We start from the raw sequence: 17,331 nt of genomic DNA on the forward strand, positions 1-17,331 counted from the left end.
GTTAAAACGGGGCGAGGGAACCAAATTCCACCCCTGCCTCATTTGCTTACCGAGTTGAGGATTACCCGCTCAGATTGGAGGTGGGGGTATTAGAGGTGGGGACAGGACAGAGTTAATCGTCTTCCTACATCTCAATATATTTAGCTTCTTGTTAGGGAAAAAAAAACACCTCAATTGGGAAAAAAATACTATTAACATTTGAAGTGACAACCACCCTTAGGTCCTCTCGGCCACGAATTAGAGAAAGTATTTTAATGAAACAGTAACACTTATGCGGTCATCATTAAACGCACTACGGAAATAGTTTAAAGTGTTTAGATCTAAACCGATCTTTGTCCAAAATTGTTCGGTGTTTATGAATTCTACATCCATCTATTGTGTGTGTTCCACATGCATTAGACGTTCTACACAAATCTACGAAACCAGGGTGCGTCCGTAATACAGTATTTACTTGGCCTGGTGCGTCCGTAATGTGAATGGATCGGGGGTGACAAGTTAACGGGACATTGGGACACGTGAAGTCACCGTTCGTAATTACAGTATTCGTTATCAATAGACTTTTTTTTTTTTATCAACGGACTGGGCCTGGTATTAATTGGCCGATGGACTGGTCTTGCATAATGCTTTCTCAGGCTGGACCAATAACTGCATGTAAGAAGTAAGAACCCAAAGGACCGAAACCCATCTCTCTCTCTCTCTCTCTCTCTCTCTCTGAGAAGGAAGATGGTTTCCAAAGCTCCACCTTGTTCTGCTGCTGCAACAGCTGTTTCTAGCACCGTCCGACAAGGTACTCTTTCTTCTTTCTTCGCAAACCCAAGTAAACCCAGTGCTTCTAATCCCAAATCCCCAACTAGCAACTCAATTACCAAAATCCCATCCCAAACCCCGCTGGAAAAGTTCCTCAAAATAAACTGCAAGTCAGGGAATATCAATCTCGACGATGCATTTACCTTCCTTTATCAGATGCTCAAAACCCAACCCATGTCCCCAGTTTCATCATTCAATACCTTGTTGGGTGCGGTTGCCAAAACCAAGCATTACAGTGATGTTATTTCTATGCACGCTAGGATGACTGAAGCTGGTCTGGTATCTGATTACATCACACTAAACATCTTGCTTAATTGCTTCTGCAATTTGAATAAGGTCGATTTGGGGTTTTATGGGTGGAATTCTGAAGAAGGGTTATAGTCCAGGTACTGTTACTTACACAGCATTGATTAAGGGTTTGTGTTTGGTAGATAGGGTTGGAGATGCAGCAAAGTTGTTCAAGAAAATGCGTCGATTGGGTTGCCGACCTAATATAATTACTCACGGCACTTTGATTAATGGGTTGTGTAGAACAGGCAACACCGGCCTTGCCCTTCAGTTGCATCAAGAAATGGTGAATGGGAATGGTGGTCTAGGTTCCAAATTCAAACCCAATTTAGTTTCGTATAGTACGATTATTGACGCTCTTTGTAAAGAAGGTATGGTAGATAAGGCTAAAGAGCTCTTCTTGGAGATGAAGGGTAGCGGAATTTCACCGGATGTGGTCGTTTATAGCTCTCTTATCTCTGGTCTGAGCTATGATGATGGATGGGAAGAGGCCAAAGGGTTGTTTATTGAAATGCTTGACGGAGGCATTTGTCCTAATGTAGTAACATTTAATGGGTTGATTAATGCATTGTGCAAGGTGGGGAGGACCCAAGAAGCAAATAGGTTGAGAGAATTGATGATTCAGAGAGGTGTGAAGCCTGATTTGTTTACGTATAACACGTTGATGGATGGGTATTGTATGCAGGGTAGACTTGACGATGCGAGGGAATTGTTTTTTTCAATGGCAAACAAGGGCCATGAACGTGATGTTGTTAGTTACAACGTGTTGATCAATGGTTATAGCAAGAGTGGGAGGGTAGAGGAAGGAATGAGATTTTATAGACATTTGATTCGTGAAGGATTCAAGCCAACCATTTGTACGTATAACACCTTGTTAACTGGTCTATTCAAAGAATGTAAAGTTGAGGATGCCCGGAAAATTTATGATGAAATACAAGCTAATGGCGTTAAACCAAACTCAATTACATGTAACATATTCGTGAATGGACTTTGCAAGAATGACTGCCTCTTGGAGGCATTGGAATATATCAAGGCTCTTGGAAATACTGGGTTTGCACCGACCATTGAGTTTTTTAACTGCATCCTTGATGGGCTGTGTAAAGCAGGAAATGTAGATACTGCTAAGGAGCTATTCTACAAATTGCCGGAGAAAGGCTTAGTGCCAACTGTTGTGACATATTCCACCATAATCCATGGGCTTTGTAAAGAAGGGAAGTTGGAAAAGGCAAATGACTTGTTTCTAGAGATGGAAGAGAAGGGTTGTGCGCCAAATGTTGTCACATTTAATACACTTCTGAGTGGCTTTTGCCAAAATAACGAGGCACGGAAAGTGGTAGAATTCTTGCGTAAGATGTCAGAAGGAGATGTTTCACCAGATGCACATACAGTCTCCATAGTGGTGGACTTGCTAACAAAGGATGGAAAATATAGCGAGTATCTGAATTTGCTTCTGACATTTTCTGCCCAGGGGCAGACAAGCAAGGCAGAATAGGATAATGTGAAGGCTGAAGTCACTCGCATGAGTTTTCGTGGATGGCTCAGATTTTGAACCCTTGATGAGACCAAATGTTTGCTAGAAACCAGCAGGCATCTTCGTAGTTTGCCAATGTCCAGTGGAAATAGCACTTCAATAAATAATTGTTTTGAGAAGATGATCCTTCTGATGAGTTGTTAAGAGGAACTGAATCTGCGAGTATGAGCATCTACATTGCAAAATTACCCAGTTAAGATGTTGGGACGTGGGCAAGGATGCATGACATGGATATACGGCTCGATATTTCTTCTCACTCTAAAGAATATGAGATGATCGCAGTTGATAAAAACAAGGTAAGGAGGATTCTATGTTCTACCAGAATTCTCACATGGTGGCCCATTGCCACTTCTTTCCAAACGTCACTTCAACATTATCCTTTTGCATTTCTGTAGCCGACGGTGTAGTTTTCTGGATTGACAGGTGACAACAGGATCTACAAGGAAGCCATAACTCTGTATTCTGTGAGTTGGTTACATTATGACAAAAAAAAGAGGTCCAAAGATATTCTGCCCGTAGGTATGAAATCTCATTGTGCTTTTTTGATACTTTTTTGTCTCCTTACCTCGATTGTTTCTTTGTAGAATTCTTAACGGAAAGTTGTCATTAATCTCTCTTTAAAAAGCTCAACTTAGAAGAGTGATCTCTTTCTTTGCCTGTGTCAAGGGAAAATGTATTCTTAAACAGGCTCATTCAAAGGTATAAGAAAAGCCTTTTGTGGGTTCAAAAGTATGGATTGTTAACCCTAGTGACAATCCATGATTGAAACATCTTAGATAAAATGAAGTCCGAGTGTAAAATAAAAGCATTTTGACTCTAAATAAATTGACTGGTGATGGACCATAAGATGTGTTGCATCATACAACAGATGTTGTGGTTAGAAGTTACGCTTTAGGTAATGGGAGATTGTTTGTGTAAGAAACGTTCTAAAAGATCATGCAAAATGAAGAGCATTCTTAAGCGGATGACAGACAGAAGAATAGTTTATCGCAACGCATTTGGGAATTTAATCTCTGGAGCCTAGACCCTATGAGCATATTGCAGCCGCTTTGCAATCTCTTGTGAAATTGCATCCTCCTCATGATGGAGTTCAGATCAATTTCGCTATTGGGTTAAAAAAATGGTGCTTGCTGCTATTGCTAGAGATGGTGATGGTGCTATTTTATGTGATAAGTCTTTTAATGGATTCTCTTATATGCTTTCTTGCAGCAGCAGAAGCAGCTAGAATGGCCCTTTTTTGGGCTTCAGAAGTGAATCAGGAATATGTGATTGTCGAAGCCGACTATCAAGTTATGGTCAATTGTTCTTTCTCCCATTACCTCTGTCGAAGGGACCGGGAGGAGGATACGGCTATGCAGACCATCGTTCAATATTGGTGGGATCTGCGATGATGTTTTTGTTGGTCTTTCTGCTCTTTTGCTGTTTTGATGCTCTTTCCTTGTTCTTGTTTCCTCTCGTCCTTTCTCTTGTGTTTCAGTTAGAGGAAAACAAGAAGAAAGATCCAGTGACTGGCGGAATCACCGTTATTATAACCAATCATGGAGTGGAATTCAAAACCCGAAATGTGATCTCACGAAAATCTTACTCTAATCGTGTATCGAATCAAGCCGAACCAAAGGCTCTATTTGAGTAACGAAAGCAAAAAGTAGAAGACTGAAAATACAGTCACGATGTTAGGCGATCGAAGTCGAAGATTTAAAGATCAAAAAGTAAGATATTGCATCTACCTTCTGCAAATAGTTTAATTTTGATGGATTCCAATGAGTCTTCTGCTTCACCTTGTTCATCAAGAGGCATATGCGCTCGGACATCTTCTTGGTAGTGAACCTTCCTGTTGTGTTCGAACAAGTAGTATATTGTGATTTTCGTGAAAACCGTTCTTCAAATTTTGAGGGGAATGAAGCCTGGTCCGAAATCATTCATATCGTTTTCAAGCTTCACATATACGAAAGATTTTGAACCAGACTACACTCCCCTCAACTAGAGAGAGAGAGAGAGAGAGAGAGAGGAGAGTTTTTGGTTTGGCCATGCATTATTTTTGCATGCGGTCTATTTATACTGGAGGATCAGAAGAAATTACCTTTTGGCGTCACATAACTTGAGAGTCCACTTTCTACACCACCCTAGCTAGCTAGCAGCCTAGCACCATATATGCTTTTCGCACATTCAGAATGGAATCGTATGTCATATTTAGATGTTGGTTTATTGAGGCAAAAAAAGAAAATCAAGAAAAAGTATAAAGAAGTAGTAAGTAGTGTTTTTCTTTCGTGTTTTCGGTTTGTTTGGAAAGTGTAGAGAAAATGAATGTATGTACTTGTCAAAAATTCTGTATCTCTTGGTCTACATGCCCCAAAAAATAAAAAAATTAGCATAAGTTAGAACACGGTCTTCATTTTTCTTCATTTTAACAAATCAAAAGGTCAAAACATTGCTAATCGAGAACGCTTTGACAAATTCATACTCAATAAATTCCATTGTTATTTTCCCCTCAAAAGATAAATAAAATAATCCACTGTTCTCATAGGAAATAACGGGTTGGGTTCACTTTTGAGAGGAATGCTCCAATTCTAGTACTGATGGTGAGGTCAACTCCGATAGGTTTGCTTTTAGGCTCCAAAAGAAAAAAGATAGCATTACAGAAAAAGGCTACTCTAGCGGGTTGGCCTGTAACCGGGTCCGGGGTATTAAAAATTTGCTCCCTCCTAAGAATTCAATTTCGATTCTTCTTATAAGTAACTCTCGAGACTAGTTCACTCTGAGGGGTAAACATGTAAAAAGGTTGTGAGAGAAGCTATAGAAAGTAGTCTGAAATACCCTATGTTGGCTTGAAACACCCTGCATTACCGAAAAAGTAGAAGAAGGTTACTCTAGCCTCAACATTTCTCTGGATATCACAACAGGGGTGTGGAAATTGGATTAATATGGACCGTCAATTTATTGATCTCATTATCCATACAAGTGTCTGGTTATTATTAGTAACGATTTGATATTCCCCTAGTAAAGTCAATCAGAACATTGATTGGGTACGTATCTTTGTCTGTGACTTAAGGATGGCCATTCCTAATGCATTTTTTGAAAGAATTTACAAAGTGAAAAAAGGTTCGGAATATAGAATACCGAATTACCGATGGAATGTGGATTTTTTTTTTTTTAACCACGTGTTTAGATCAATTTACGCTTACCTCGAAAAATATTTGAGACCAATGAATGGAATTTTTGCAAATAAATCTCATACCAACAATAATGTTGCAAGTGCAGCTTTTAAATTACGTGGACGTTGTTTTAGTGGGATACGATTGAAAGCATAATAGGTATTACTGTGATAAGTACCTTTTGTACAATAAATATTGTTGAGTGCCATATATGCGGTATCCAACTCAATTATGATTTGTTAAGACAGTGGTGTCCATCACTTTTATGTAGTATTTTGTCTAAAAAATACATGTCAAACGATATGAAGCATAGAAACACTCAAAAAACAATCAATAATTCCTTCGAAATAATAGCGGAATAGGAGTATCATAGAATTGCAAAACTGTGCATAGTTTTTATTTTCTTCTGATAACCAAGTGTCTAGGCCATCTACCTCGACTAATTCCGAAGCCCCTGAAGTTAATGCATACACGCTTACTTCAATTATTAGACATGTCGATTACTTCTTTGCTTTTAGATTCGAGTGATTGAATTCCTGAACATAATTTAGAGGTCTGGCTTTGTTATAACCGTGAACATGTATTGACATTCTGTTTTTGATTCCAAGCTCTCAAGTAAAGGGTATGTCCTTTTGCTTCCCACTATGATAAAGTGGAGTAGAGAGGAGAACCTTAATCAATGAGGGCATATGCAGCCTGGTCTTCTGTGATGCCAAGCTTGAGTCCCAAGCTCACCACAGTTTGGCTTTTCTAAGCTTTTTTATAGCATAAGAGCATCTCCGGTTGTTGGAGGCATGGAGCCAATTTCTGGAAGCCAAATTTTACTTTTGGCTAGCTACAATGTGGTTTTGCCAAATTTTGACAAAACTGCTCCAATGGTTAGCTTTTTAAGCTTTTTATAGTATAAGAGCATCTACGGTGGTTGGAGGCATGGGCCAATTTATGGAAGCCAAATTTCACTCTTGGCTAGCTACAGTGTATTTTTGCCAAATTTTGACAAAACTGCTCCAATGGTTTCCAAATTTTGGTCAATTTGAGTTGTAGCCCAAGGATCAGCACCTCCACATCACTACCATAGAATCACTCCCAATACTTGCTCAAATTTGGCCAAAGAAACGGTTCAACCAATTTTTTGGCTTTGGCTGAAGGTACTGCTTGCCGTTGGAGATGCTTTGAATGCCTAACCATTTCCATATCTGTTCATTCACCCAGTTTTCTTGTTAGAGCATCTCTAATGGGAGATTTCAATTTCTATGTGGATATTTTAATGGTAAAAATTGACACCAAAATTCAATCCAACCTAACAGCCTTTTTTGATGCCAAATACACGTGGAATTGAAGGCAAGCCTTCTCATGCCAACTTTGACAGCCACCCTCCTCCATGCCAAATTTCAAAAAATGACCATTTGTATTTTGACATAAGGGTTGGAGAGGGATAATTTGATGTCAAATAAATAGAATTTGACATAAGGGTTGGAGAGGAGGTTTTGATGTCAAATTGGAGATGCCCAAATGCCACATCAGCCTTCAAAAAAAAATTGGCATCCCCAATTTGAAGTCAAGGATTGGAGATGCTCTTAGATTCCAACTTCCTAATTGTCTCCTGCTATATTGTTGGTGAACAATCATACGAACAATATATGTAGATGGAGGTGTTAATTCTCAATCTTCAAAACTAGTAGAGTTAGCTTTGCGTAAACATAGGCAAGTAAAGTCTGGATTTACACTAGACCGGAAAGAAGAGCTAACCTTTACATCGCAACTAATCTCGGGACGCTGTAATATACAAATGGGCAAACTTCCAACTGGATATAAGGCTATTTCTGAGCAACGTAGAATCGTACCATACCAGTCTGTTTTATTACACGCCGAAATAATGCTACAAAGGCTGAACCAAAAATAATCTGATGCAAAGGGAAGGAGGAGATGAAACCCAGTTGAGAGGCAAAACCCAATTCCCTTGAGCAGATTAGTTTAAACATGGGGAGATTTTGAAGTTCAGGATAACACAAACTACAGATGAGGGTAAATGTGTCCACCTGAGAGAGCCAAGTCTAGTAATTTTGCCAAAATGGATTGAGCCATTCTCAAAAAATGGTCGTGAATAGAGTTGGTACAATGGTGCATTTGTCGTAGAGAATAAATTCTTTATACCAGCAGTGTAAACATTTATTTCCTCCAAATCAATTGCATCGCAACACGTATCAAAACAATGGTCCCAATTAATAAAACATGGCGATATGATGCAATGCAATTGATTTGGAGGAAACAATGTTTATACCGGCGGTATAAATAATTTATTCTCTGTCATATGCAATGCTATTTTTTTTTTCAACAATTCCTTTTGTATCCCATTTTTAACTAACTTTCATCAACTACCATTTTCCATCAACGTTCTACTACATGAATATTACTCTTCGTCTACCATCTATCTTTCTTTATCTACTATTCAATGCTTTCCATTCATAACTATGAATAAGAAAATCCCAAAAAGAAGTTTTTTCTCGGTCATTATCCTGTTGCTCTCTACAATAAACAAGTTCAAAAAAATATATTTTTGAGCAGAATTGTATACTATTTGACAAACAATAACTCGAATCATATACTATTAGACAAACATCCTCGAGGTACCATTCTTGTAATTTTTTCCTTCTTTTTTGTCTTGTGTGTTTTGTTCGTTTTTTTTAAATTGTTGTTAGATTTGCATATATATTTTTGGATTAATTTTCCATCTCGAAGAAAGAAATCTAAAAAGTAAAAAATTATGATAAAAAAAAAAAACAGTTCACTAAAGATGAAAAAAATACCAAACATCTGTCTTTTTAATCTAAAGTGTCGTCTTATATGAATTTTTTTCAAAATCGGTCAATGTTTTTATACTTTTTTGATTCATTTGATTAAGATGAATGATTAATTTCAAAAATTACAACGAAAAGCTCCACAAAAAATTGCAAAAAGTAAGAAATATTGAAAAAAATTTAGACAAATAAATTCACAAGAACGCAGCCGTATTTTGGCTTCTTTTTTTGTTTGTTTGTTTTTGTCTTGCACTATATTATTTTCCTTCTTGTGGGTCGAAAAGTTTATGCTGTGTTTGGTTCCCTTCTTTGAAATTTTTTGGGTTTGGTTTTTAGGGTAATGATTGGAGAGAAATTAAAGTAATGATTGGATATAAGAGAAATGAGTAAAAAGAGATAAAGAGAAATGAGAATAACAATTGGAGAAAGGAGAGAAAAATGAGAGTAATGATTGAAAGTAGAGGTAATGAGAGATAGAGAGAAATGAGAATACCGATTGGAGCGAGAAAAATGAGAAATGAAATTAATGATTAGTGAATGTGTTCTACGTACTTATCTTTTGAACGAGCTTTTAACCAACGAACACAAACTCAAATTCGAATTGTTCGGTTTTCCGCCCTAGGCGGATCCGAATCCGAGGGTGCGGATAATGTCAGGCATGTGACCTAGGTTTGGCGCCATTACGTTCGCGAACAAGTACGACGTATATAACCAAGGGAAAAAAGTTAGGGTTACGTATTTGACCCAGAGAGAGAGAGAGAGAGAGGCGCAGCGACTCACCCACGACACTCGACCAGTTCAATCGCAGGTCCACAGCAATCCGTGGTGGTGAGTTTCCTTGTACCCCTCTTTGTTCTTCTTCTACTTATTGGCTAGAGTTCGTGAAACCCTAAATTCTTTCTGTTCTATAAAAACCTAGGGCTTTCGCGATAAAACTTTTTCAAGGCTGAGAGGCTGTCGATTCCTCTTCTTGTTCCATGTGAAAACCGTAGATCTAAACTTTTTGCTCACTTAGGATTACGTTGTGTTGATTAGTTTCTGCTGATTTCTAGTGACAACACAATGGCTGAGGAAAACTTTGAGGAACATGACATGGATGGCGAGCTTGAGAATGAGAACTCGAATCCACCTGAAGTACAAGCATCTGAAAACGGCTCAGGAGGAGTTGAAGTACAAAAGTGGCCTGGATGGCCTGGAGAGAATGTGTTCAGGATGTTGATTCCCGTGCAGAAAGTCGGTGGCATTATCGGCCGCAAGGGAGAATTCATTAAGAAAATGTGTGAGGAGACCAAGGCTCGTATAAAGATTCTCGATGGTCCTCCGGGAAGCATAGAAAGAACTGTGAGTTTTCCTTGTGTTATTTGTTGTTGCCTGTGGATTGTGATGAGATAACCGGTACTTGGATTGTGAATAACTAACTAAGTGCCTCATTATGTAGGGAAAGATGGAAATAAATTTACCACAATTTTGGGTATTCACTTAATCTTGTTACTTTGTTAGGTATAGGTGCTTTTCTTCAAGGCTCTTTATTTTGAGGGCGTATATGATAACTGGGCTCTCGAAGGGGGAGATGTAAGAAAAGTTACCAACTAGACCCCCAGAACAAGTATTCTATTTGGTTATTTGCTAAAATCGCTTCCGGGGGGGGGGGGGGGTTGTGCGGCTGGGGGATGGAGGGATTGGATTGTTAGTGTAGACGATTTGGAAGATATAATAGGACATGCATGGTTTAGTTATCGTGTGTCACTAATTCACGGTGTCTTGGATTACTAGTGTTTGAAGGTTGTGCTAACTAATTTGAACCTAGTTTTGATCCATTTCATATGGAAGTTTAGCTCGCATCCCCTCCGCGGAAAAATATATATATAGGACAGCACACAGACACGCACTTTGTTCTCCTTGGGCATGTATCCTTGCAAATCCTTTGTGTTATTGATTTTGATCAGCAAATCCTTGGTTTTATTATTATTATTTTTTGATAAGTAAATAATTATATTAGAAAGAAGACATTTAGGGAATGCCGTCCGCAAATCCTTAGTGTTATTGCAATGACGTTGTGGTCTAATTTCGAACTTTGCATGTTGTAATGTATGGTAATTCTTATTGATTGTGAAGCTGTTATGAATTACGATAGACATCATTTCAACATGATCTTGACTTTAACTTTCAAGAAGGTTGTTTAAATTTGTGTGTCTTACAACTCTAGGAGCTGCATTTTACTGGAACCTTTTAGTGTTGCCTTCCATTACCCAGCTAGGGCTGTTTTGACTGAGAAAAATACTTCCATATTCTGAATCTGAACTTATAGTCAATTGTTGCTGTTCAAGACTAGTTAAATAATATTGTTTTAATTGGTAAAGCTATAACATAATAAGCAAGTTTCACCACTACAGACAAACTTTTGACTAGGTCAAATAGTTTAACGAACATCAAGAAATAAGCAAGATAAATATTGACTTCAAATATCAGAATAAACAATAAGTCCATAAACGTGACAGAAGTGCTGCAATGATAAAAAAAAGAAAAAACAAAAACAAAATAGAAACCGTGTTCGTCACAATAACCAAAATTTGTGTGCAGGTTCTCCGCAAATCTAAGGCAACATTTCAATCACCAAACTGCTTCAATTTAGAAGAACAAAGGTTCAGATTGCAGGGGTCAGCATGAGCATTAGAAGTGCTGAAAAGTTTTTCTGACTCAAAACAGTCAGAAATATCATCAGCGGACATTGGTGCCAAGAAGCTGTATACTATTCCTGGTAACTTCAGAACTTGGTCGATTGGTGCCTTGCCACACATTGCTAAACTCGTTACCGAAAAGGAAAGAAATTAAAAATGAAAAACGAAAAACGGAACTCAAAATTGTTGCTAATAAGATCTGTGCCCTAATAGCCTATGGAATTTGTTCCACATTATTGATGAAATACAAACTTCTGGTTTAAGGTATTCTAATGTAGCTTGAGTAAGACGAGACCCAAATTATTACTCCATGAAATACTTATTTGATCCAATCATCTTTATCACAATTTAAATCCTATAATAAGGTTTCACATGGTTCCTTGAATTTTGTCAAGGTCTTCTTTATGCAAATTGGAAATCAAGTCAGTGTCGTTGGTTAAAAGTGACAAAGATATAATCACTAATTAAACACGTACAAGTTTATCCAGGGTAGTATTAAAAGGATCAGACGTGAAGGTGTGTGTGTACATGCTGGTGCTTGTAAACTAGCTTCACCGGAGGAAATCTTATGTGATAATTTGGAGGGAGATTAGATTTCTTCTTGCCCTTCTTGATTTGAGTACAAGCTAAGGGGTTGAATATATCGGAATTGGCTTTTTAGGTATTTACTTCTGCTGCTAATTGTACTTGTGATAACCGTCTATGAGGTTGAAAGTTGAAACAGCTTGTTTGAATGCTTACTATCATCTACAGTCTACACCAAAATGGGTGTTGGGTTCATCCTTTTGAACCTTATTTCATTTATAAGATATGATGCAGAAGAATCACTCACATCAAATTCTCATTTAAGGAAAGCAGAATGTTTTTACTGTTCATCTAAGCAAGATCTGGTAGTTCTTAAAAAAAAAAAGAAGAAGTCAGGAGAGGTACATCAAACAGGCTTCTTTATATTCTCAGCTCATGGTTTGAATTGGACATCTGAATTGGGATACTAAGGGTAAGATTTTACATGGTTTGGGGTTAAATGTGACAACAGATGTTAGTAGACCCACAGAATGTTCAATTATGCTCGAAACTTGATCTGGGACAATTTCGAACTACCAAACCTATCGGGCGAAAAATCAAGTGAGGTCTAACTCAGATATTGCGATGAAACTTTGCAATGCTGCAACAAACTCACTGCTGAGCTTGCCAACGTCAAACTAATGCTGGTGCGTAATTGAATTATAATCAAGGGCACACGAGATGAAATCAGCCGTTAGGTTAGAGAGTAGTAGCTTGCGACACAATTTGGATCATTCGCGAAGCCATGCAACTGAAATCTGAGTTTAATTCCTCCTCTAATATGCTCAATAAATGATCAGAACCAAGAGCTACTTGCTATGATACCAAATGATGCAATCAAAATAGCAAATCAACCACATAAACTAGCAGGGAGGAGTTTGAGGGATTAAGGTGCAACATTCTTTAACCAAAACTGGTTAGTTGAGTGATTTATGTCACTTATTTATAGAATATAGACTTAAGGGCACTGACAGCCACCAACTCACTGTCAACTAGCTCACTAACAGGACACTTAACAGAAAACTTCTCACTCTCAAGGAATAAGACTAAATTTAATCCCAATTGTGTCAATCCCGCTGTATGAGGTTCTTTTTTTTTTTTTTAATGAGTTGTTTTGCAATTTTTGGCTAGTTGTATGGATTTAAGGTTTTAGCAAAAGTTGGTTATTAGTTTTTAAGACTTAGATGCTAACTGGGAATATTTGCTATTAATCTCTATTTGATCAAGTAAATTTATTTGGTAAGTCTTCTGATAGCACTTTTTGGGTGTTTTCACTCTTTTATCAGGTGCTGGTTTCTGCCAAGGAAGAACCAGATCTTCCTATTTCTCCTGCCATGGAAGGTTTACTGAGTGTTCATAAACGTATTGTTGATGTGGACAGTGACCCAGCTAATGCTCCATCTGGTGCTGGTGGGATGGTTTGCACAAGGCTTCTAGCGGCTGCCAATCAAGCTGGAGTCTTGATTGGAAAACAGGGTGCCACTATAAAGTCTATTCAAGATGCATCCAGTTGTACGATCCGTATTCTTGGAGGAGGTGCTTTTCAGATCATTTCTGCCCAATTTTGTTTGAAACTTGTTTCCATGGAACAAACTAGCATGTCTGTCTGTTTGATATTGTTTTCCATTACTTAGTAGTTTCTCATTTCAAATGTTGCTTCTTTGAATTTCCGCTTGAGGAATTATTCCGAAATAATATTTTTTTCCTTGTCCCATGGTTTTATTTGAGAGAAAGTGAGAAACTGCCTCTTACCCCATTTGTTCCAAATGTCAATTTCATCCCTTCTCCCTTTTACTCGTGCAGATGTTCACTGATTTGTTGTCTTGGCTTTTGTTGCATGAGTAAAAAATATGGGAGTTGCTTACTTTGAGATCATTGGAATGTTTCGTTGGCTTCGAATCATTAACCCAATTGATATTTTTTATTTACTGAACTCTTATAGTTTACCTAGTGTGGTAGTGTGTCTCCATTTCGTAATTGCTTCTCCTATATGATGACACAAATTATTGCAGAAAACCTTCCACCTTTCGCCTTGCCGGATGATAGCATTGTTGAGGTACAAGGGGAGGCGACAGGCGTGCACAAAGCAGTTGAACTGATTGCAACCAATCTCAGGAAGTTTTTGGTTGATCGAAGCGTTATTCCGGTGTTTGAAATGCAAGTAAGTTTTAGAGCCTCTTTTCATGTATTTGGGGATAACGTGGTTTCTTGAGTTGGTAATTAGAGGGGGTCATGCTAATGAGAGCTTGGCTTTAACAGTCTTTTTGGCAAACGAGGAGGGAGAGAGAAAGCATGAGTGTAATTTATGAGAGGGAAGAAAGGAATAGTCGGTTTTCTGAATAAGCAGGAGAGAAGTAGTATCCTCTCTTATCTTGTTTTGTTAGAGTTGTTATACTATTAAAGTGGTTTCTTACTTGCTTGTAAAGGTCTAGGATTATGATTTATGAGTTGCATTAGGTTTTTTCCGTCCCATGACCCTCCACCTTTTGGAGAGATTGAAGAAATCTCTTCTCTACATCTCCCTCCTCTTAGTGATCCATGCAAGTCATAAATGGTTTATGATAGCTGATCCATCAACCTACTTACTCGAGCTGTATGCTCCAAGGAAATAAAATGCATAAAAGAGGGATCAACTTCCTCGCTGTGTTATGGAGTATTTTTTCAGCTAAAATATGTTTTAAGGAAATGGGAAGGCTTAATTTTTGTTTTGGACCCTTTTATTTAGTTAGCGTGGGAGTTGGACTGTTGGGTACTGGGGCCATTGGTTCAGTGATTAGAACTTAAAGTCGGCCTGGCAACCTTGAGGCTATAGGTTCAAAACTAAGGTCAACCATCTTGTGCATACAATGCCAAAGTTTAGGTTTGTATCCAGTCGTCGTCCTCTCCTAGATCCCATTAACGCGGGACTAAATTGGGTGTAGTTTAAGTCCATAGCTTGTTGACCCCTTCCAATTTGTAGTTAGTCAAAGTACAATTTGGGCTCAAATTTCAATGTTGAGCAGGGCTAGGCAAGTTAAATGCCCTTCCCCCTTTCCAAAAGAATTCAAAGTCTGAATGATACAATTTGTACTTTGTCTAGATTCTTATTGCACTTAACACAGTTCATCCTCTAATGTATCTCTCTTCTCAAGAAAAAATGACCTTTAAAAGGTTTGAGATCACCTCAAAAACTCTTTGGAGTTGTTTGTATCCAATAAAATCAGAATTATGCACATCTTGATCATAAACACTATTTCCCTACCATATCTCTGATGTGTGCACACTGGGTTGATGATGTCTGTTATCTGATCAGATGCAAGTGCCGAATGCCGAAGCAAACCAGAACATACCCCCACACCAACCTTGGGGGTCGGCTCCTCAAGGTTTTGGTGGTGGACCTGGTTTTATGCCTAACCCTCAATACATGCCTCCTCCACATCAGTTCGACAATTATTATCCGCCACAAGACATGCCTCCTTATGACAAGCAGCTTCGTCAAGGGCCACCTGCGTATGGGAGAGATGCATCTATGGGAGTTCATGCAACTAGTGCACCTTCACAGCAATCAGTTGTTACAAAGGTTTGATACTTTATTTTGTCTTGTGATCTCTTAAAGGTTTGATACTTTGCTTTATCTTCTGTTCTCTTGTGAAGATGAGAGAACAGGGGGGCAAAGTGCTAATTGTTGGGTTCCATAGACTTGTACTAATTCTAGCAGCTGGGAGAGGGAGGGAGGAGTTAATCCTAATGATTTCCTATTAGCCATCATTTTGTAACTGCTGCTGTTACATCATTTTCTTCACTTTTGAAAACAGATGTATTATTCTGTATTGTTGTTGGTTTATGTGTTCACAGGTCACACAGAGCATGCAAATCCCTCTGTTATATGCTGATGCTGTTATTGGGATCTCTGGTGCAAATATTAGCTATATACGCCGTGCCAGCGGTGCAAGCATCGCAATACAGGAAACAAGAGGTGTACCTGGTGAGATGACCGTGGAAATTAATGGATCTGCATCACAAGTCCAAACTGCTCAACAGTTGATACAGGTGTACAATTCTTTTAGCACTTAGCTGCATATACTCCCTCCATCCCTTCATAATAGTCTGTTGTTCGATTATTGGTTTTCCCTTGTAGCTAGTCCGTTTTAAAATTCAAAGATCATAAGTTTGTAGTATTTCCCTGTTGGCCCTCTCTTTTAATAGGAGTAAATTACTCCAAGGAATCAAATGAATCACTGAAGAGCAGTCTTGAAAAGTTACGGGTTTTAAAGCATAATCGTTTTGTTTCCATAAATGTTGAATTCCCATAAATGGACCAGGAAAAAGGGATGGATGTTCAATCAGTTGATAATCTTCTCCTCTTTTACATGAATGCAGAATTCCATGGCAGAAGCTGCTAGCAACACGCAGAACAACCCAGCTGCTCCAACTGGCCAACCATACGACTATCCTAGTCAGGGTCCAGTATATGGGTCTCCACCATCTAACCTCGGTGGCGGTCACGCTCCTGCAGACTATGCTTATGGAACCAACTATGGTTATTAAAGAGGATCACCTCTTTCATGTATGGCTCCAACTTTTGGGTAGTGATATTTGCTCTAGGATTTCAGATGGGGAATACAAGACAATTCTTGGTCAGGAAGTCTGTGTTGTAGTTGGATATGCGTTTCTTGAATCTTGCTGTTTATGGCTGCTGACGTGTACGGTTATTCTTTTTGGTTGCTTCTTTAAACAGTTAAAACTCAGGTTGGCAGGACTACTTGTCTTTTCATGAGTGTGGATATTGATAGGATGACTGCTGTGGCAAACTATTCTTAGTAATCTCTTATGTGGTTAAAGCATAATGTCTGCTGGAAACAAAAAGCACATCAACGGTTAAAATGGCATTCATTTTGTGCTTATTTTTTTCAGCAGTAAAATTTCATGTGATGAATTGGTCGTCATCTATTCTAAAGCTCCCAGTGATGGTGCAGGCACAATTGGATGCGAGAGTTTAAAGTGCTAATGTGAAGGATATATATGTATATACACACACACACACACTTTTGCTATTCTACATGATTCTTCAAGAGTGCTCTTAACTTTCTTCCTGCTATCATCTAGGGGATTCTAAAAGACTATTTGGTTCTCAGCCTAATTATCTCCGCATGTGTACTTAACGAGACTGATTTTGAAGTGCATTGGTTGGTCAAGTTACCTATTGACCTTAGCTGCAGAATTTCTCAGTTCAAAATGGGCAAGGGGAGTTTCGACTGATTAAGAAAGACAGGGAGGATGAGAGGATGGAACACAAAAAATAATTAGGCTAAACAAGAAATCTAACTTATGGTTTGATGGATTGACAGTGATTCGATGGAACTGTTCGTTTTCAGGTCTATAATATACCATAGGAAACTCAAAACAGCAGGAAAAATACCTCAACACAACCTTCCTCCAAATGAGAAGAATGACGGATTTGCAAAAAATAAAATTTGAAAAAAGCTGATTGGGGACCAATGCGCTCAATTTCAGGTGAAAATGAAGTCGAATGC

At 38.4% G+C, this 17,331-nt stretch overlaps 1 protein-coding gene and 1 pseudogene across 2 annotated transcripts; both read left to right on the forward strand.

Annotated features, from left to right (window-relative positions):
• The first annotated feature begins 674 nt into the window (after positions 1 to 674).
• On the forward strand, positions 675 to 4,648 carry LOC131313779 (pentatricopeptide repeat-containing protein At1g63330-like; annotated as a pseudogene).
• Positions 4,649 to 9,247: 4,599 nt separating this feature from the next.
• Positions 9,248 to 16,621, forward strand: LOC131313611 (flowering locus K homology domain-like). Of its 2 annotated transcripts, none has more exons than XM_058342001.1 (7): positions 9,248 to 9,404; positions 9,629 to 9,917; positions 13,105 to 13,354; positions 13,831 to 13,979; positions 15,111 to 15,377; positions 15,653 to 15,847; positions 16,178 to 16,621. In XM_058342001.1, the coding sequence occupies exons 2-7, from the start codon at positions 9,639 to 9,641 to the stop codon at positions 16,343 to 16,345; spliced, it is 1,308 nt and encodes a 435-aa protein (XP_058197984.1). In that variant the 5' UTR covers positions 9,248 to 9,404; positions 9,629 to 9,638; the 3' UTR covers positions 16,346 to 16,621. The 2 variants fall into 2 exon arrangements, with proteins under 2 accessions (XP_058197984.1, XP_058197985.1); XM_058342002.1 differs by having other exon boundaries at positions 9,252 to 9,404; positions 9,612 to 9,917.
• The last annotated feature ends 710 nt before the right edge of the window (positions 16,622 to 17,331 follow it).

Source organism: Rhododendron vialii, chromosome 13a (genome assembly GCF_030253575.1).
Source record: "Rhododendron vialii isolate Sample 1 chromosome 13a, ASM3025357v1".
Lineage (NCBI taxonomy): Eukaryota > Viridiplantae > Streptophyta > Magnoliopsida > Ericales > Ericaceae > Rhododendron > Rhododendron vialii.